This window comes from Gnatocerus cornutus, chromosome 7 (assembly GCF_029298725.1).
Source record: "Gnatocerus cornutus isolate USDA-ARS CGAHR chromosome 7, icGnaCorn1.1, whole genome shotgun sequence".
NCBI classification, from domain to species: Eukaryota; Metazoa; Arthropoda; class Insecta; order Coleoptera; family Tenebrionidae; genus Gnatocerus; species Gnatocerus cornutus.
The window spans coordinates 14,354,690-14,373,160 of NC_142239.1; the positions used below are offsets into that span (position 1 = coordinate 14,354,690).

At 42.2% G+C, this 18,471-nt stretch overlaps 6 protein-coding genes across 13 annotated transcripts; 3 read left to right on the forward strand and 3 right to left on the reverse strand.

Moving 5' to 3' along the window:
* Positions 1–60: 60 nt before the first annotated feature.
* On the forward strand, positions 61–2,593 carry muc (dihydrolipoamide S-acetyltransferase muc). 3 transcript variants are annotated; one of them, XM_088040408.1, is made up of 6 exons: positions 61–153; positions 221–339; positions 468–828; positions 879–1,477; positions 1,822–2,121; positions 2,168–2,593. In XM_088040408.1, exons 2-6 carry the CDS (start codon positions 221–223, stop codon positions 2,295–2,297), a joined length of 1,509 nt encoding a protein of 502 aa, XP_087896534.1. In that variant the 5' UTR covers positions 61–153; the 3' UTR covers positions 2,298–2,593. The 3 variants fall into 3 exon arrangements, with proteins under 3 accessions (XP_087896534.1, XP_087896535.1, XP_087896533.1); XM_088040409.1 differs by having other exon boundaries at positions 128–339; positions 879–1,077; positions 1,135–1,477; XM_088040407.1 differs by having other exon boundaries at positions 128–339.
* brun (trafficking protein particle complex subunit brun) lies at positions 2,535–6,726 on the reverse strand. Its single transcript, XM_088040404.1, has 7 exons — positions 6,576–6,726; positions 5,301–6,436; positions 4,513–5,250; positions 3,478–4,462; positions 3,101–3,432; positions 2,847–3,054; positions 2,535–2,801 (listed from the first exon to the last, which is right to left on the reverse strand). Exons 2-7 carry the CDS (start codon positions 6,400–6,402, stop codon positions 2,612–2,614), a joined length of 3,555 nt encoding a protein of 1,184 aa, XP_087896530.1. The 5' UTR covers positions 6,403–6,436; positions 6,576–6,726; the 3' UTR covers positions 2,535–2,611.
* Positions 6,727–6,848: 122 nt separating this feature from the next.
* On the reverse strand, positions 6,849–9,020 carry Pif1 (Pif1 DNA helicase). The gene is made up of 3 exons (XM_088042136.1): positions 8,213–9,020; positions 7,507–8,165; positions 6,849–7,460 (listed from the first exon to the last, which is right to left on the reverse strand). Exons 1-3 carry the CDS (start codon positions 8,934–8,936, stop codon positions 6,930–6,932), a joined length of 1,914 nt encoding a protein of 637 aa, XP_087898262.1. The 5' UTR covers positions 8,937–9,020; the 3' UTR covers positions 6,849–6,929.
* A 152-nt stretch (positions 9,021–9,172) lies between these two features.
* On the forward strand, positions 9,173–11,328 carry LOC148171365 (tRNA (uracil-5-)-methyltransferase homolog A). The gene is made up of 8 exons (XM_088042140.1): positions 9,173–9,409; positions 9,455–9,625; positions 9,671–9,823; positions 9,868–10,031; positions 10,082–10,486; positions 10,534–10,765; positions 10,814–11,003; positions 11,062–11,328. The coding sequence occupies exons 1-8, from the start codon at positions 9,230–9,232 to the stop codon at positions 11,289–11,291; spliced, it is 1,725 nt and encodes a 574-aa protein (XP_087898266.1). The 5' UTR covers positions 9,173–9,229; the 3' UTR covers positions 11,292–11,328.
* On the reverse strand, positions 11,286–13,102 carry LOC148171366 (putative flavin-containing monoamine oxidase A). 3 transcript variants are annotated; one of them, XM_088042141.1, is made up of 6 exons: positions 12,918–13,102; positions 12,359–12,873; positions 12,175–12,311; positions 11,694–12,128; positions 11,511–11,657; positions 11,286–11,467 (listed from the first exon to the last, which is right to left on the reverse strand). In XM_088042141.1, the coding sequence occupies exons 1-6, from the start codon at positions 13,048–13,050 to the stop codon at positions 11,296–11,298; spliced, it is 1,539 nt and encodes a 512-aa protein (XP_087898267.1). In that variant the 5' UTR covers positions 13,051–13,102; the 3' UTR covers positions 11,286–11,295. The 3 variants fall into 3 exon arrangements, with proteins under 3 accessions (XP_087898267.1, XP_087898268.1, XP_087898270.1); XM_088042142.1 differs by having other exon boundaries at positions 11,694–12,125; positions 12,918–13,096; XM_088042144.1 differs by having other exon boundaries at positions 11,702–12,128; positions 12,918–13,096.
* Positions 13,091–17,826, forward strand: ksr (kinase suppressor of ras). 4 transcript variants are annotated; one of them, XM_088042129.1, is made up of 12 exons: positions 13,097–13,413; positions 13,467–13,740; positions 13,791–14,081; positions 14,467–14,760; positions 14,806–15,197; positions 16,077–16,197; positions 16,252–16,466; positions 16,542–16,904; positions 16,951–17,084; positions 17,134–17,268; positions 17,315–17,444; positions 17,491–17,826. In XM_088042129.1, the coding sequence occupies exons 1-12, from the start codon at positions 13,261–13,263 to the stop codon at positions 17,641–17,643; spliced, it is 2,655 nt and encodes an 884-aa protein (XP_087898255.1). In that variant the 5' UTR covers positions 13,097–13,260; the 3' UTR covers positions 17,644–17,826. The 4 variants fall into 4 exon arrangements, with proteins under 4 accessions (XP_087898254.1, XP_087898255.1, XP_087898256.1 ...); XM_088042130.1 differs by having other exon boundaries at positions 16,077–16,191; XM_088042132.1 differs by having other exon boundaries at positions 13,791–13,979.
* The last annotated feature ends 645 nt before the right edge of the window (positions 17,827–18,471 follow it).

The window sequence follows — 18,471 nt, forward strand, 5'->3', positions numbered from 1 at the left end:
CTGGTTCGTGCTACTTTACTACTCGAAAGCCCCTCCTCTTGACTCGTATCATCGCGACGCCGACGCGCCGACAAAAACGTGTGATTTGCACGTCACAGTCACAGCTTTCCGACGTGAAAGTCTTTTAAATGACCTAGACGACACAAACTGAACGTAAGTCGCCCTCTACTCTCAGGAGAACATCAAAAATTGATTGATAAAACAAATATTGTCACACAAGATGCTGCGAACGATCGTCGTGCGAAGAGAACTGGTCAAAGGCACCTTCAATAAGGCCGTTCGAGCCAATGCCGTTAGAACTCTAAGTGTCGAATGCACGAAAAGGAGAAACAATCACAGGTACGATCCTCATTAAACGTGTAATTAGCCTGTTTTACATAATCATGCTATTTTTAATTAAAAGGGTTTTGCGTAATCATAACCTCACTTTTGACAATTTAATTTCACCCCCTTGTGTGTATTGTCAGGTCCCTTCTCCTGAGAGAAAACAGGGCGCCCGTACAATGGCAGGGCCCTTCCGTGAATTTGGCTCGGCGTTACGCAACCGATTACCCTGCACATACCAAAGTTTTGCTGCCTGCTCTCTCCCCTACCATGGAGTTGGGTACCATCATCAGCTGGGAAAAGAAAGAGGGTGATCGTTTAAACGAAGGCGACCTTTTGGCGGAGATTGAGACTGACAAGGCCACGATGGGCTTTGAAACCCCCGAAGAAGGCTACCTCGCCAAAATTTTAGTAACTGCGGGCACCAAAGATGTTCCAATTGGTAAACTAGTCTGTATTATTGTTGAAAATGAGGGCGACGTCGCTGCTTTCAAAGACTTCAAAGTAATTCAGTTTGTTAATTAGGGGTGTAATTATTAAATATTGGATTGTAGGACGACGGAGCCGCTGCTAAACCATCCAAACCGGCGCCCGCACCAGCACCCGCAGCCCCAGAAGCTCCCTCGACTCCTCCTCCAGCACCTGCACCTCCCAGCGTTCCACCACCACCACCAGCCTCAAGTGACCGCGTTTACGCCAGTCCCATGGCGAAGAAACTAGCTGAACAACGCAACATTCGTTTACAAGGAAAAGGTACTGGTTTGTTTGGCTCAATAACCTCGTCAGATTTAGACAAAATGGCATCAGCAGCTCCTGCGCCAGCTGCAGGAGCACCAGGAGCACATGGAGCACCCGCTCCATCGGGTCCCGCAAATGTTCCATCAGGAGCCGCATATGTTGATATTCCAGTTACGGGAATCAGAAGCACAATCGCGAAGAGATTGGTACAGTCCAAACAAACAATACCTCATTATTATCTCACCATTGAGTGTAATGTGGAGAAGTTGTTGAAGTTGAGGGCACGATTTAACAAAAAGTTCGAAAAAGAGGGTGTTAAATTAAGTGTCAATGATTTTATTATTAAGGCGGTGGCTCTGGCGTGCAAGAAGGTACCAGAGGCGAATTCGGCGTGGATGGATAGCGTTATAAGACAGTAAGTTTCTTAGATCCTTGCATGGTATTTCGATTTCCGCTGCCCCGAGTAAATTACATTATTAACAAGATAATCATCGAACGCATTTAGTTTTTTATGTGATTATTTATTTTAATTTAAAACGCAGTTGTGTTTTTTTACTACCGATAAAAGCGATAAGCGCAAATCACAATATTGAATTTTTTAAGACGATAATAATTAATTTGGTGCTATGTTAGTAAACATAACTAAATCAAGTTCTTATACACCGATATTCTAATCCCTTGTCTGAACTGTGAACCGAATCCCCAAAAGATATTATGTCTAGATTTTGGAAGAGGAAATTAATCCAATTAACCTTGCAGATACAACTCGGTTGACGTCAGCGTGGCTGTCTCAACCGACCGTGGCCTAATCACCCCCATAGTCTTCAATGCCGATGCCAAAGGAGTCATCGACATCAGCAAGATTGTAAAACAGTTAGCAGCCAAAGCTCGCGAGAACAAACTCCAACCTCAAGAATTCCAAGGCGGTACCTTCAGCATCTCAAACTTGGGGATGTTTGGTGTGGATAATTTCAGTGCCATTATCAACCCACCACAAAGCTGTATTCTGGCGGTGGGAACGACAGTAAAGAAGTTGATAGCAGACGATTCCGAAAAAGGGTAAAAATTTAGGTTTTCACGAGCCAATATAATTTTTCTATTTTAGATTTAGAGAGGCTGAATTCATCTCAGTGACTTTAAGTTCCGATCATCGAGTAGTAGATGGAGCGGTTGGTGCCCAATGGTTGAAATGGTTGCGCTCGTTCCTAGAAGACCCTGAATCAATGATTCTTTAAATTATTCAATTTTGTTACGTTCATTCTTTCATATCGTGTTGAATCTAGTTCGCAAGCAGATTCTTTGTCTCCCAGGATTAGCCTGTTTGTATAAAATCATAGTCCCTCCATCTGTATATTTTGCATTTACCGGTTATTTTTGTACGGAATTTATGCAAATGGTTCCAGTTCGGAAGACTTCCTTTTCATTACCATTGTCGCCGCGTTTTTAAGATTGGTCTTTATAAAATGTTGGCATTATTTGTTGAAGAAATGTATTTATGTATTTAAGTATAAATAAAAGTAATTGTACATAAGCCTCCACTTTTAATGACTTAGTTGACAAGCACGTTGACTGGAGGTGTAAACCTCCAAACATGTCCCGCTGAGGGCAAACAAGGAACCGTCATCGTACTATCAGGTGACGAACATTGAATATCGATTTTATACTGACCGGGAGTGAAAAAAATCACGTTGCATTCATGATGCGCCTTTTCTTGGGGCTCCAACGCGTCGATGACTTTCCTACAAAAAACTCTTAGCACTGAAAGTACCACTGCTGGTACTTACTTCGTCGTCCCCGTCGTCGCTAATCTCGTCTCCATTCTGTAATTCACGGTACCATTCCCATAGTCTTGGTAAAACTGAACTGACAGTGCCAATTGAGTTAACACCTTATCCAAACTGTTGGTCACAAAAATCTTCAATTGGAGACAATCACCAGCCTCGCAAGTTACCTCTTCTTGGGGTTTCACAACATCGTCGTTGATCACCACTTCTGCAAATTTCCTCACGTTATGATGTCACAAATTGAAGAAACTCACCCCAAAGCAAAGGCGACATTCTGACTTCGTCCAACATGTCGTTTGTTAAAGTGATTCCTTTAAGAGAAGCCTTTCCTCGGGTGTCAGTCCCCAGAAGGTGCCACCGCAAGTCGACGAGATTGGCAATGTGTTCTGAGCATATCCGGTCCAAGTCGCCGCTAGCGAACGTTTCCCCTGTCTCCAGTTTTGAAAGAGGGCACCTCTTTACGGGGACAGGAACCCGGCAGCTTTCGTGGCCTTCAATCAACATTGTTTTTGATGGGGTGTACTGGAGCTCCATTTCTTGGGATGTTAAGTTTGCGACGTCCAGCACCAAGTAGAACTGAGTGTTACTAGAAAAACCGAGTCATACTAAGTAAAAAGTGAAGTAAACTCACGTTTCCGCTGGTAGGACGTCCCAGTTGGTTACATGCAACGAAGGCACAGTCTCCATCGTCAAGAAAACTGAGCAACACCGACAATAAGAGGCCTGAAGTCCTGGGCCCCCACTGTACCGTATTTGAAGCTGCCCATCAACAACCGACGTCGCCTGTTGATTGATTGGCAGATGTGGAATTTGCAACGTTGTGCTCATACTGGAATGTCCGGAATTCGATGACCGGAAGCTCGAATTCACGTTTCTATGAAAACTACTGCTTGTGGGTGAATTCAATCGGGATGGTAAGGATCCCGGACCGGAAATGCTACTGCTGAAAACTCCACTACTAAACTCATTGCCTGTTCCTCCAGGAACTAGGAAACTTCCAGCGGCGTATAAATACAAAGTTAAACTGGCTGAGCAATTTGGTTTGAGCGGTAACTGGCTTAGTAAGTTCTCTTGCGACCACGTGAACATCTGTTCTTGTAGTCCCGGCTCTAGCACCGTCTGCATGGTCACTTCCAGCATTTCAACATCGACGTGTCCGATGTTGGTGATGGTGACTGTACATTCGGCGTTTTCGCCATGGTGGAGGCTTATACTCGCCGAAGTTACCACGTTTTCATAGTCGTGGAAGGACGAAAACGTGGCGCTTTGAGGAAGAGAGGTCTGCACGCTGATTAATGGTAAAGATGGGACAACCTCCACTTCGTAATGAGGAGGGAAACCGGTCATGTGCCGCAGACGACAGTTGGATTTCACTCCTAGAGTATGCGTACTGTACCCCTGCAATTGGAGTTGACCTTCGCTTTCTCGAGGAGTCCCATGAAGGGTGACTATGGTCGGAGGAGAACCTGAAGGAGACAGAACGACCGTTTCAGGGAGCGACTCGAAAACCACACCTGAAGTTAACAGGCGCATGTCCGAAACTTTGAGTTCGAACGGCAGAGGGTTGGAGAGTTTGAGGGCCACTTCGCAGGGCTCATTTTCCACCCAAAGAAAGCCTGAGGAAGAACCTTAAAGTGAAGAGAGCGTGGTAGTTTTACTGACATACCCATTTTAGTCTGACTGACGGTAGTCCGTCGATCCAAGCTTCCAAAATGAATCGGCGTAAATAAAAACGGCCCTGTATCCAGTTTAACCGCATGAATCTTCCGCGGCTGTAAATGCGGTTGAAGATTCTTCAAAACAAATGACTGGCACAACGGAATGTTTGTTAAATTAGCCGGAGGAATAACAATCCCGTTATCTAGAACTAGAGGCACCGGTGAGCCTTCACACTGCGAAGACAACGCCTGCAGTTGTATACACAACTCCTTCTGTTCAATTGGAGAGAGGTGCTTCCACATTATTTGCAAGAGAAACGTCATGTGGCGCGTGGCCAGAGCTGAGTGCCCCATTCTTTTAGCAGCGACAACTAGTTCTTGCAAGAGTTGGATTTGAAGCACCGGCCACCCTTGTTCGACTTCTCTCATCTCCGCCGGATCTAAAGATAAGCGATGACCTGGTAAACTTTGCAACATCAAGTTATAGCAGCGGTTCCAATTGGGGGCGGGATTTTGGGGGGAGACGTATCTGGTGGCGGCTAATCGCTGGCAAAAGGCTGCTTTGCGGGTAAAACCGATTTGGGTGTAGAGTTCAGCCAACATTTCAAACCGTTGAATCTTTTCTTGTTCAGACAGAGTTAAATTGATGTAGACGACGTTCTGGAGGAAACTAGCCGCTTGGAGGGAGTGGTTTTGTTCCACTGCGATTCTAGCAGCCTTGAAACTTGCCTCAGTTTCGATGATTCCTGAAATAAAAATTATATCACGTTTTTTGGGGGGTGTTTGGGATAGTTACCGGCATTCTGATACTTGCTGTAGTGAATGATCGCCTCTCTGTACCGTTTTGAAATATCCTCAGGCATCAAAGTGTTGGGAACGGAAGCCTTCCGCGCCCCCACGTCGATGGTGTTGGTTACCACCGTCTTTTTAGGAGAAGATCCTTCTTGTAGACTCGCGTTTCGTTGTAAAGTCACACTTCTTTGCATCTCCGGGTACAAAACAAGGGCGGAGGCGGCGCACAACCCTTCGTAAGCAGCCCCCAGCCACAACCAATCATTTACGGTTTTTAAAGTATCCGCTGCGTTGGCGTAATACACCAAACTCTCCGCCAAAAGCCCAGCTTGCAGACATAAATCTCCCAAATGTTTGGTCATCCGCCCTGTACATTTCTTCTTATTGTTGCGCGACTCCATGTCCAGACCTACAAAATCTTTTTTTTCGAAAGGTGCAAGTAGGAGAGAAACCCGTTCGAGTTTTTCTCGGGATCGTTCTAAACGCTTGGATTCCAACACCCAAAACAGAGAGTTTATAAATTCGACGATTTGAGCCTCCAAGTCTGCACAAGGAGCGGATTCGTCGTAAAACAAACCTCTCGTTTTGAAATTACTTGGCGTTGTAAACTTTTCAATGGTTTGTTCAGGCGAACTTTCGCTACTATCAGGACTTGAAGTATCAGAAGAACTCCCTTCTTTAGTCGGTCCAAAAAGAATACATCTCGAATCAAACAAAGTGCTAGTATATTTCACTTTTAGAGACTCGTGAACCCGACAGACTTCATTCAATTCCTGTTGCGAGTCGTACTTGCAGAGCGAAATGAGCCCCAATAAGCGCCTGTGCGTTTGAAAGTCACCCCAATCGTTATTCTCAACAGGATGTTCCTTCACATAACGTACTAAAATGTTTCGTACGTTGCCTGTCGAGTCCGTTATTCGCACTGAACTTAGCTTCGAGATTCTCTCATAAAATTTGACAAACGTTTTGGGCTTGAGTTGGGACCCAATGTGTCTGACGAGCACCAGTAGAGCGGCGTGATCATGTGAATATTGTTCATAATCGGGGTGAGACATGTTTGGCTCGCTGGTACTGCTTGATAAGATGTAACTTACAGAAGAACGCATTTGGGAGGCTGCAGGGGGCGCCTACATTTTCTGCCTGCATTGAAAAACAATTGCAATGGTGAAAAAAACAATAAAAAGTCAATGAGTTTGGGGCTTAATGGGTCTTACGGCAAGAATATTTTGTCTTAATTTTTTTTTGAACATCATGTTTTGTGTCAAGTTATGCAACTTACCGCTTCATAATCGTCTTCTTAACACGTTTGTTTTGGAAAAATGCACTAATTTCGTTTAAAACGGCTCGTTTTAGTCACAAGATTTTGATTTTATGGGTATCCGATGACAGCTGTCAAATGGATTTGATGTAAATATAACCCAACTTGTAAACGTCAGATGCTAATGTCAAGTCTAGCGTTCAAATTTTCGCGGGTTATATATTTTCCGAAACTGGAAATTTTACTTAAAACTGGAATTCGATAGCCAAAACAGCGAAAACAAAAAATAAAACATCGTCTTTAAATCTTTTAATATATAAAAATTGCAATAGTCTAAATTAAAAAATAGGATGTCACACGACACCATGAGTTAAGTCAGTTTATTACCACAAGAGGCTTATTCATAATCTTGGATTTCATCCCTGGGGCCCTTTTAACCGCAGTTTTACGGTTAATTTGTTTAGCCCCCAAAGGGATGAGTCTCATCGTCTCCATTTGCAAATTGAAGCTCCTATAAAAGTTCAAAACTTTGTCATTTGCCCACACCTGAGTCGCTTTAAAATCCAAAATTCTTAACGTTTCTAAACTTTGAGCTCTACTTAGAGCTACATACGCCTGTCCTGCTTCAAAGACCTTCGCCAGTGACATTTCAACGCAATCTAAAGTTAGCCCCTGAGACTTATGAATTGAGAAGGCCCAAGCTAATTTCAAAGGAAGTTGTCTTCTAGTGAGATTAACACCTCCGGCGGTCTTCACGTGCCAGCGTTCGTGTTTTACTGCGTATTCTTTATTGCGGAATTGAACTACTGGAAGGCCGTTTTGGAAAGACTTGACGACTCCTCTGGCGCCGTTGACCAAGCCTGTGGCGATGCTGATGTTCTTCAGAAGCATGACTTGAGCTCCCACCTAAAGACAATTAGAAATTCTGTTGATACTGTTAATTACATCTTACCTTAAGCTCTAGTTTGTGTGGAACTGGAGTTTGTTGGTCGATTTGTTTAACCAAATGTGGATCCGAGTCCTCAGCTGTAAAAACTAATTTCTCGCCCCCCAAAGCCTCCAACTTCGATTCATTAATTATATTCGCGTCTCCAGTATGCGAACAGAGTCTCGTAGCCAAAATCCCATTCTTCTCAATCTTCTGTTTGGAAGTATCAGCAAGTTTCTTCGCCATGTGCTCGGGAACGTGTCCAATCCTCGCAGAATTTAAAATTTCGATAAATTCGACATCGTTTTGTCTGTGAACACGTTTGAGTTCATAAGTGGATAATTTACAACGGCTCCACGCATCTGTCTGGAAGCAGAATTTCGCCGTTCCTCTATTCTTCGCAACGGGGGGTAACTGAAAAAAGTCCCCACATAAAATGAGTTTAATTCCCCCAAAAGGTTGTTCATTTCTACGGACTGCACGCGCCACAGCTTCGATTTTTTCAAAAAAAATCCCATCAACCATTGAGATTTCGTCAATAATTAAGTGTTTACATCTGCGCCAGATTTGTGCAGAGCTCGTTCTGGAGGCTAATTCGATGCTGCGTTCGAGAGTGGCTTCACCGCTGCCGATTCCAGCGAACTGATGAAGAGTGATTCCTCCAATGTGGCAAGCTGCAACACCTGTAAGACACTTTAACTACTGGTGCCCCAAACAAAAGAATTTTTACCTGTTGAAGCCGTGGCAAAGGTGACGTCAGGTGGTAAGGCACCAATAATTCGTTTCAATAAGTAGCTCTTACCGGTTCCTGCACTCCCGGTGAAAAATACGTTGTGCTTCCCTAGACAAGCCTCCATGACTTCCTTCTGCTCAATATCTAAAGGCTCATCAGGAATTGGAGATGAAGAATACAATTTTTTTGACGCTGGGGCCTTATCGCCGTCCCGTGAACTCATTTTGCGTTTCTTGCTCAATGGAGACGGTGTCGTGTCTGTGCTTTTCGAAGCTTTAGATTTCGCTCTATCGACTTCCAATGACGTCACGGGACTAATTTCTTCAAATTGTTGGGGCTTCCCAGATAATAATTGAGATCGTAACGACGTGTTTCCATTACTGGTCGCTTTCTCGCCCGTCATTTTAACAAAAATAGTCCGGAGAAATATTAACAGTTGATTCGGGGGCGCGTTTGAAAGAAACATTGTGCATCTGATATCTTGGAATTTGATGGAGGCTTTTCCTTCATTCATAAACTTTTTGTGGACCGAGATCCCCTTCAACTGTAGCTTAATGGGGGCTGATTTAACTGCACTTACTTCAATGAAAATTTCTCTTAAATCGCTACGAATAAGCCTCAGGGATGCACTTCTGTGGGTTACTTTACGTTGGATGATGCCATGCGGGTTCAACCACTCCATGTTAACAGTGCACGTCAATCCACTCTCGTTCTCCATCATAAAATAAAAGGAGTTTCATTCGCAAAAACCGAAAACACGAGCGGTGAAGGAAGAACTCGGTCATAACCCCCTGGTTTGTTTGGAGTTTCAAAGTTTCAAATGACAAAATGACAGTTGTGGAAAAAGTTGGCTCTAGAGAGAGACTGCAATATGCGATTTCCTTGGAGTAAGAAAGACACTCTATAAATTGTAGTGGTGGTACTGTTGGTAAAAACAAATTACCCTAGATTTGGCAATTAGTAAGCCACGTTGGGCGGCTGTTGGAAAGTGAGGTTAAATTTAAAGTTTACAAAATGGAAAACACGGAAATTCAACCCTCTGAAACGCCACCGGCTGATGAAAATGTCCCCACAGTTGTCGAGCCTAATGTCGCCCCGGAAAACGACGTGTATGCTTATTTGGATCGCGCCGATTTTTCCGCAGAGAAATTCAAAATAGAGATTAAGAATCTTCCTAAAATTTATGGCATTAGCGTACGTAGCGATTAAACTAACAGTTGTTTTAACTTTGAATTACAGGAATTTCGTAAGTTGCTTAATAAAAAATTGAACTTGGGTTCCACCAAAATTAAAGCGCCTAAAAGAAACAGTCCTTACGCTTTTGTATGTTTTCAAAGTGATGAAGCTAGAGATAAAGCAATTGAGGCTTTAAATGGTTTCAAATGGAAGAATAAATCTCTTCAAGTTATTGTATGTTGTTTTAGTGTGTCTTTAAAGGTAATTATAGTGTTGTAGAAAGCAAAGCCTTCACCAGATCCTCTGGTTAAGAAGAGGAAGGAAGACTCAGAGGAAGGACCAAACAAGAAATTGAAAGTGGATGACAGACCTCAAGAGGAGAAGCTGAAATCTTCAACAATTCCTCTCTGGGATGTTCCTTATGAAGAACAAGTTAGTACTGACTCATAAAATGTGTTTTCTTAACTTCACTTTAGTTGAACAGGAAACAAGAAGAAATCAAAAATGTTCTAAAGAGACTAGGGAGTCAACTAGCCCGCTTAAATCCTGACTTAAGGGACTGGTTGAATAACCAAAAAGCAAAATACAATGGACTTCCTTGTGAGCTACTCAATATTAGAGCAGCTGATCAGATTGATGGGTAACAGCCCTACAAAATTTATTAATTTTAAAAAAATGGCTTTGCTTTAGATATCGCAACAAGTGTTCTTTTACTGTGGGCATTGATGAAGAAACAAACTTACCAACTGTTGGATTCAGGATAGGCAGTTATGTCAACGGAATCACTGGTGTTGGGGGTGTAGAGACTCTTCCCCACATCCCTGAGTCAACAAAAAAAGCAGTCAAACTGTACCAAGACTTCGTCAGAGCGTCAGATTTAAAAGTGTTTAATCCTGAAGACCACAGCGGACATTTCCGGGAATTATTAGTCAGAACAGCACAAGATCAGATCATGGTGGTTGTGGGAATCCACCCCCAGAACCTGCCACCTGAAAAACTCAAAGAATTTAAAGATTCTGTTGTGAGTTATTTTTCGGAAGGTCCCGGCAAAGAGGCTAAAATCACGTCTTTGTATTACCAAGCAATAACAAAAAAGTAAGAATTGGAGTGGTTTTGAAAATTTGACTAATTGGGTTTGACAGAATGGCAGGGGAGAATCCTGAGGGGGCTGAACACTTATGGGGTGACACTCACATTTGTGAAACTCTACTTGGATTGAAATTCAAGGTGTCGCCACAAGCATTTTTCCAAATAAACACGAAAGGGGCGGAAATTTTGTACAAATCAGTAATAGAGCTCGCGGCGCCTACAGACAACGCTACGGTTTTAGATGTCTGTTGTGGAACTGGCACCATTGGCTTGTGTTTTGCCAAGGTGAGAATTCTAATATTACTAGAAATATGATTACTTGCCCTTTTGCAGAGTTGTCAGAAGGTCCTAGGGATAGAAATTATTCCACAAGCAATCGTAGATGCCAAAGAAAATGCGAAATTGAACGAAATCGAAAACTGTGAATTTTTTGCAGGGAAAGCTGAAGAGATTTTGGGGTCAGTGTGCTACCGAGCAGTCAACGACGTGGTGGCTGTCGTGAACCCCCCAAGGGCGGGAGTGCGTAAGTAATCTAAAGAATATAATTTTATTCTTACGTAAATTGCAACCATTCGTTTCAGAACAAAAAGCGGTGGTACACATCCGCAAAGTGAACAAAATCAGCCAACTGGTTTACGTGTCTTGTAACGCCTCGGCGGCTATGAAGAACTTCGTCGATTTTGGGCGTCCATCATCCAAAACTCTCCACAATGAACCTTTGGTGCCCATCAAAGCAGTTGCCGTCGACATGTTCCCGCACACAAAACATTGCGAACTTGTTATCAGTTTTAAAAGATTCGACAAATTGTAGATAACTACTGTTTTATTAAAAGTCTTTTGACACGACCAAATAAGCCACTTTTACGTCCAATTATGCAGAAAAACACACCTAAGATAACCGCCATGACTTGATAATACGGATTTATTGCCTTTTGGTAAAAGTTGGATCGGCTCTCTTCGTGACGTTGTAAATAGGACAAGTTATGACTGCAAAAGTGTGTTAGACAAATCCAAAAAGAAACTTACTCACTGGTCGATTAGCATCATGTCTTCAACGTCCAGCACAGCAGGTCTTAGATCGTACAAAACGTCTCTTGCGGCGACATTTCCGGAAATGATGGCCCCACAAATGGTGCCGTACCATTCCATGGACGTTTCCGATCCGGCCCAAAAAATCCTAACTTTTATTATCAACTGCAAACTTCACTTTTACCTATCTACATTCAGGCGGATATCTTCGACGTCCTTATAAAATTTATAGGAGCACGTGGGGGCACCACTGGCCCAGTTATAAATAACAAAATCCAGAGGCTGCAACGCTTCGTCTCCGAAGTGGTAAGCTAGCGACTCTAAGACCTCTTTTTCGGAAACTGTCCCTATAGATAAACCCCCAAGAGCTGGTTTGTCTTCGCGGGAGTTATCATAACAGTAAAGTATGGGACTCGGGATGCAGTTTGCGCTAAAAACGTAGACTTCTCCATTGCAATTTGCTTTTTCCCAAAATGGGAATGTGTACGTGGCTACGAATTTAGATTGGATTCCAGGAGTGGAGTTGTTGAGAGCTGCCACTTTTGACTCAATAAGGGGTGGTGTGAATTTTATCTGGAGGATATTCGGGGGTGGGATCGCTATAATCACATCATTACTGCTACAAAACACTCTTAGAAAGTGTATGAAAGTAAGATAACACGTACTAAAAGGTACCGTCGGTTGAATTTATTTCAACAGTGTGATCGTGGACTTTGACTTCAAGAGCACGCGTTTTCGTCATTAAAATTACATTGTCCCCTAATAGTTCGACTAGTTTTTCGCAGATTATGTGCGCACCTCCCTGAAACTATAATTGTGACAAAAAAAGAAGTTTTTTGTACCCCCCACTTGAATCCAGTACTGTCTTTTATTGCCCATTTTTAATTGATTGTTGATTCCGTGCGTGGTAATACAAAAAAAGATGTAAAAACCGACTGTTATACTCGCTGATGTAACTCCTAGATGGAACAAAAGAACTGTCTCTAGAATTGTTTTGTTAACTTGCTTCGAAATGTTTTGTTTAATAAAAGATTCCATGCTTAGCGCTGCTAGTTCTGGATCCAGCGACTCTTGTAGGCACAGAGTTTCAATTTTTTTTACGAAAGAAGCAAGTTCGAGTTGTGCAGCAACGCTTGTAAAATACAGAGGATCTTCTTTGCTGATTTTTGATAGTTTTCCTTCGTAATTAATAACGATTTCATTATTTTTCGAAGTCTGCTTGTTTACTTTGAGCCCTAATTTTGCAATCAGTTCAAAGACTGGCTTTTCGGTTAAACAAATCCATTGTCCGCCGAAGTCGAATTCAACAGACTCGTTGTTGCGAACGGTAAGAAACTTCGAGGCAGTTCGCCCTCCGACTTTATCTGAATTGGAATTTAGGGTGGGTTTTGAGATTATAATTTTTTACCTGAAGCTTCAAGAATTAGGACTTGTAGAGCTGGTTCTTTTTCGAGTAAAGTGTAGGCTGAAGTCATCCCTGCGATTCCAGCCCCTATTATAATAACATCGGCGTCTAAAACATGATAAGGGGTTGAATTCATTTGAATTTGGCGGGTGATGTCAGTCGGTCGGTAAGCTGTCAATTTGGCAATCCTGTCAAGTAGCTTTAAAGATGGCCGATGACAAGAATCGGATTGAATAAAAATCCAGCGCTAAATTGCTGCAAAACTGTAAAAATAGTGATATGTAAATATATATGTTATTCATACTAAATGTAAATATTAGCCTGTAACTGTACTGTGATATTGGTAATGGCCGATGCGGAAGCGGCGGAGCAAGACATAAGGAGAAACCTTGATATAATTCAATCCATGATTGATGTTTCTGCTGAACGCTTAGAAGGGCTCCGGACACAATGTGCAACCAGCGCAGAACTGACCCAACAAGAAATCAGGACTCTCGAGGTACTAACACATCCCTTTCTTTAAACGAACCCTTGCAATTAACCCCATTGTAGGGCAAACTCATCAAACTATTTTCAAATCAACTTATCACCAAACTAAAACTACGGAATGGGGGCGCCGACCACACGCCCTCCTTACGTCAGTGGCTGAAAGTGGTCGGACTGGGCGGGAACTCAATTCAAGGTCTTTGTCAAAAGATATCATCAGTTGAGGAACTTCAAGAAAAATCCGAACATGAACTGAAAATGATTCTAAACGACCGCGGGGCGCGACCGGAGGAACTGAGTCGGCTGTGCCGAGCCCTTCACAACCTCAAACGCTACACAGGTACTTTACATTCTCTCTCCATTTTCATGTTACTAATTTTGGGGTTGCAGATGTGTTGAAAAAGGGCGAACATGTCAATTCTGAGATGAACTTGTTCTGGGATTCGTGGGATAGGACTCAGAATTTGAAGGACTATAAGGTGGCGGGGCTGTCGCCCCGCACAACCAGAACTAGAGCTGCAAGGGCTTCTGTTCCTTCAGAAGAGAGTTTAAGTGTTTTCAACAATAATAACCGCGGAGGTGCGATCCCTCCTTCCTCCTCTGTGTCTAGCATCAATTCTCTGAATGCTCAGTGTGTGCTTGGGCCTCCCCTTACTCCCCCGCCCCAAATCAGGGGGAAAGGTACGCATGATTTAGCATGTTTCCTGAATTTAGCCACTTGAAAACAAAGCGAGATTAAATTAGCTAATGAAAATAAGTTGGGAGATCAAGGTTAGGGCCGTTCAATCAAATCAGATTTTTTTGTTTTTGGAATGATCTGGTGTCATATTTTTACGAGTTTGTCACCTCTCCCCCGTCATTTGCACCACGTTAATCCCATCAAATCCGCCCTGAGTTTCGAAAAAGATGTAAACACTCAAAGACCTCCTTTTTTGTATTAGCATGTAGCTGGAATTGGATGCAGATTTTTGAAACTACGAAACTATCAAAGCTAATGAAGCTATAATTGATTCGATTTAATTAACGGATGTGACCTTTGACTTTTCGATTGATTGTTGTTTTTTAGGAATGAAGTTCCCGACGACGCCGCCGCCGCGACGCAAGCACTTGACCGGCATTCAAAGTACAGTCTTGTTACCCGACTCCTACCCTTTAACCAAAAGTAAATCGCACGAGTCACAATTGGCGAAAGGTGACAACGGCGAAATCAGTGCCGGCGATAAAAACTCAATGAAAAGATCAAGGTTACCCACCGAGCCAGGACCGGACACGGACTACACGAGTCCGATCCTGACTAGTCCCATCAAATCACCTCCTTATAACAACGCTGGCACCGATAGCGACGACAATAGTTGCAAATGTAAGCTTGAAAACCTCTAAAATTTAAAATGATGTGAAATTCCAGCCGCCACGAGTTTGCAAGTGCCGAAATCCCCTCGGACTCCCACCCCTGTTGTCAGGAATATGACGCACCAGATCAATCATAGGTTCACGAAAACTTTCAAAATGATGTCGACTTGCGGGTATTGCATGAAACCGATTATCCTGGGGACGGGACTCAAGTGCAAAGAGTGCAAATACACGTGTCATAGAGATTGTGAAGATCGCGTGACGCCGTCTTGTGGGCTACCACCGGAGTTTCTCGACGAATTCAAGAAGAAGTTGTCTTGTGATGGACAGGTCTTACCTTCGCCTAATCTGGGGAGGGCCAGCAATACTAAAAATATTATCAATTCGTTGACGAGGATGCGGAAGAAGTCGCATCCGCAGCCTTCTATTAACATTGCACCGTTTCCGGTGAGTGACCATTTTTTCTCCGGCTTTTTGTATTTCCGTCGAAAAAAGTTATTTCTGTACCTGAGAGCAAAACTCGAGAGCGGCAAAAATGATAAATTTTTAATACTTTACTCGCATCTATAGAATTAGCTTCCGGGATTGGTTGTTAATTTTTTATCCTTTCTCGAATACCATTAAACTTAATCAATTTTTGTTTTGAAATTACCATCTACATTGCTGTCGGCACCCTCCTGTGCTCTATGGGTCATGAGTTCTGGTACACCTGTATTTTATTAAAGTAGGAAGTTTTGGCAAATTTTTATCATAATTTAACAAGTACGTAGCAACAAAATTCGCAAAACAACATTGAAAAATCAAACAATAATGAACTAATTAACAAAAAAAAACTTTAAAAATTTTCAGCGCTGGAAAGAATTTCCATTACTTTTGCACGGCTTTTTTTGCTAGTCACTTTATTATTTATGTAGGATAGTGTTAATACTTTTTCTAATTTGTATTTTTGCGATATATAGTTTTTTTTATTTTTTTTTACTTATCATTACAAACACAATTTTCTTAACATTCTGAATCTGATAACTTATTTTACCTAAAAATGGAGTTAAGCTGTTTTCGCTCTCAGGTACAGATTTAAAGCTGTTTGCAGTACCACCATGATTAATTTAAAATTAAACCAGACTTTGTAAACATCGGTGTTTACATCTTTTTATACGATATTTTCGAATTTCCGGGTATTCTAACCCAGACGTATTGTACCCTTTTGCGAATTATAAATACGAACGTCTTGCAAATTAGTTTGTTTTTCCTCGGCGCCGTTTGACGTAACTCGGCCTATTTAGAAGAAACCGCACGTTTCCTCAAACATGTTTTGCAAAATTTCAGCCGCCTGATTCAAGCTCCAACACTTCAAGTTGTAATAGCTCAACTCCTTCCAGTCCTGCTGTTCAAAGTATACCAACACCGCATGCTAGTCAGAAACAGCAGTTTCATTTTCCTGGTAATCGTAAGCTTTTTCGTCCGCGCTTTTTTCTGATTTCCTTGAGTTGGAATTTTACAGATATAAGTCATAGCGAAACGAACGAAGTTACTATCGAAAGTCATTTAAACGCACAACACCACGACACCATCCACCAAACTGGTGATCGTACAGCTTCCGTTTCCGGGACGAGCACGGACTCTGATAGGACTCCCGTCCGTGTGGACTCGCAGGAGAGCCAGGTTTCGGACACGGAAACGATAACGGACGGACACAGATGGCCCCGGCAAAATAGCGTGAGTGGACATGAAACGTTCTTTCAGCGAGTCAAATTACATTATTCGCGGCGTACTGAAGCTGAGGTCTTGCAGATGTCGATGCGGGAGTGGGACATTCCATACGAGGAGCTGAAGATGGGCGACGTGATCGGTACGGGCCGCTTCGGCACAGTTTACAGGGGCTATTGGCACGGAGACGTTGCCGTTAAAGTATTGAACATGAGCTATTTAAACGACGACGAAAAGGCGTTGGAACAATTCAAAAGCGAAGTGTCGACGTTTCGAAAGACGAGACACGAAAACGTCATTTTATTCATGGGGGCGTGTATGCAGCCGCCGAAATTAGCGATTGTTACAAGTTTGAGCAAAGGCATGACTCTGTATACACATATACATTTGAGGAAGGATAAATTTAACATGAACAAAACGACGGTTGTTGCCCAACAAATTTCACAGGTAATGGATTTCGAGTGTTTTTCACCCTTCAGTTGTGTTTTCGTAGGGAATGGGATACTTGCACGCGAGAGGGATCGTTCACAAAGATCTGAAGAGTAAAAATATTTTTTTAGAGAATGGCAAAGTCGTCATTACTGATTTTGGTTTGTTTAGTGTGACGAAACTTTGCTTTGGAAATCGGTAATTTAATCAGAAAATTTTTGAGATTTGTTTGATGTTGGATTTTTAGTAAAAACCACAGTTTGTGGATACCCCCGGGTTGGCTGTGCTATTTATCACCGGAAATTATCAAGAAATTACATGCTCATCAGTTGCACGCTGAAGAACTACCTTTTAGCAAGTTCTCCGACATCTACGCCTTTGGGTACAAACCCCACACTTGTATTTTCCCAAATTAACGATTTTTTTAGGACTGTGTGGTACGAGTTGTTGTGTAGCGAGTGGCCTTTCAAGTCCCAGCCACCGGAGGCGATTATCTGGCAAGTAGGTAAGGGTATCAAGCAGCCTTTAGCAAATTTACAAGCTTCACGCGACGTTAAGGTGCGTTCACTGTTTTTTTTTTCGTTTTTTCACTTTGGTTTTGTAGGATATATTGATGCTTTGTTGGTCGTTCCGCGAAGATGATCGACCGGATTTTATTCGTTTGGCAAATTTTTTCGACAAATTACCGAAGAAGAGGCTAGCGCGAAGTCCTTCTCATCCGATTCACTTATCACGATCAGCCGAATCGGTTTTTTAAAATTGAGATGGAGAAAAGAAACCCCTGTATGTTGTGTGTTACTTTTTTGTAATTTTTGCCTTGTAGGTTTTGGGGAAGTCGCCCTAAAACCAATCACTTGTACAAATATATGTGCGTGCAATGATCTTACGAAGGAATGTGCTTATGATGTTCTATATAATAAATTATTGAAGATTTGACGAATCCACGACTTGAAAAAATTGTTAAGATTATCAAGGTTATAAAGATCGATACGCTTTCTGTTGATTGGTGGAATCATTCGATTTGTGAGTGATTCTGATACCTTTTATTTTCCCAGTATTGCATTTTACTGTGATCTTAAACTATAGTGTAACTGTTTGCAATATTTTCAGTTTTCACTTCCAAAAGTATTATTTAAGCGGAGTTCAAAACACTTTCTTTGATCCTCTTGATTGATAACATTTGTCTTAATGTTGAACGAAATATGTTAGAATAGTGCCTGTTTTATTGTCCTGACATGTTCAGGTGGCCGTTCTGTTAAAGGAGCCTCATCTCTTTTACTCCCATCCTGTTTGTATTTTGGCGTGCAGTTAATTTATATTTTTCAAGAGATGTAAATTTTGTATATTACGACTGAGTGGTAATTTAACTGCACTTTCGACTGTCATTAAATTATTTTTGCCAACCATTTGTATATAGTACTATATGTAAATATGAGATTTTCGGTCGTTTTTCGACGACTCTGTATATATGTTAAAATGCATTCCCACGATGTTTCTGTCACTCTAGTCAATTTACAATATTTTGTCTAAGGCCGGAGCTTAAATTGTTCGAACGCACTGTTTAACGCTTCGGTCTTGATCCCAT

Bases quoted from the DNA above. Each gene is read 5' to 3' on its own strand.
- muc (XM_088040408.1), top strand. From the start codon at position 221: ATGCTGCGAACGATCGTCGTGCGAAGAGAACTGGTCAAAGGCACCTTC. The intron at 829-878 runs GTAATTCAGTTT...ATTGGATTGTAG, and splicing joins CTGCTTTCAAAGACTTCAAA to GACGACGGAGCCGCTGCTAA. The intron at 2,122-2,167 runs GTAAAAATTTAG...TTTCTATTTTAG, and splicing joins GCAGACGATTCCGAAAAAGG to ATTTAGAGAGGCTGAATTCA.
- brun (XM_088040404.1), bottom strand. From the start codon at position 6,402: ATGCGTTCTTCTGTAAGTTACATCTTATCAAGCAGTACCAGCGAGCCA. The intron at 5,251-5,300 runs GTAACTATCCCA...TTTTTATTTCAG, and splicing joins CAGCAAGTATCAGAATGCCG to GAATCATCGAAACTGAGGCA. The intron at 3,055-3,100 runs GTGAGTTTCTTC...GGAAATTTGCAG, and splicing joins AATGTCGCCTTTGCTTTGGG to AAGTGGTGATCAACGACGAT.
- Pif1 (XM_088042136.1), bottom strand. From the start codon at position 8,936: ATGATGGAGAACGAGAGTGGATTGACGTGCACTGTTAACATGGAGTGG. The intron at 8,166-8,212 runs GTAAAAATTCTT...AGTGTCTTACAG, and splicing joins CTTTGCCACGGCTTCAACAG to GTGTTGCAGCTTGCCACATT. The intron at 7,461-7,506 runs GTAAGATGTAAT...AATTGTCTTTAG, and splicing joins CACACAAACTAGAGCTTAAG to GTGGGAGCTCAAGTCATGCT.
- LOC148171365 (XM_088042140.1), top strand. From the start codon at position 9,230: ATGGAAAACACGGAAATTCAACCCTCTGAAACGCCACCGGCTGATGAA. The intron at 9,824-9,867 runs GTTAGTACTGAC...ACTTCACTTTAG, and splicing joins ATGTTCCTTATGAAGAACAA to TTGAACAGGAAACAAGAAGA. The intron at 10,487-10,533 runs GTAAGAATTGGA...TGGGTTTGACAG, and splicing joins TACCAAGCAATAACAAAAAA to AATGGCAGGGGAGAATCCTG.
- LOC148171366 (XM_088042141.1), bottom strand. From the start codon at position 13,050: ATGAATTCAACCCCTTATCATGTTTTAGACGCCGATGTTATTATAATA. The intron at 12,312-12,358 runs GTGGGGGGTACA...TTATAGTTTCAG, and splicing joins AAAGACAGTACTGGATTCAA to GGAGGTGCGCACATAATCTG. The intron at 12,129-12,174 runs GTACGTGTTATC...AGTGTTTTGTAG, and splicing joins TCAACCGACGGTACCTTTTA to CAGTAATGATGTGATTATAG.
- ksr (XM_088042128.1), top strand. From the start codon at position 13,261: ATGGCCGATGCGGAAGCGGCGGAGCAAGACATAAGGAGAAACCTTGAT. The intron at 14,082-14,466 runs GTACGCATGATT...GTTGTTTTTTAG, and splicing joins GCCCCAAATCAGGGGGAAAG to GAATGAAGTTCCCGACGACG. The intron at 17,269-17,314 runs GTACAAACCCCA...CGATTTTTTTAG, and splicing joins TCCGACATCTACGCCTTTGG to GACTGTGTGGTACGAGTTGT.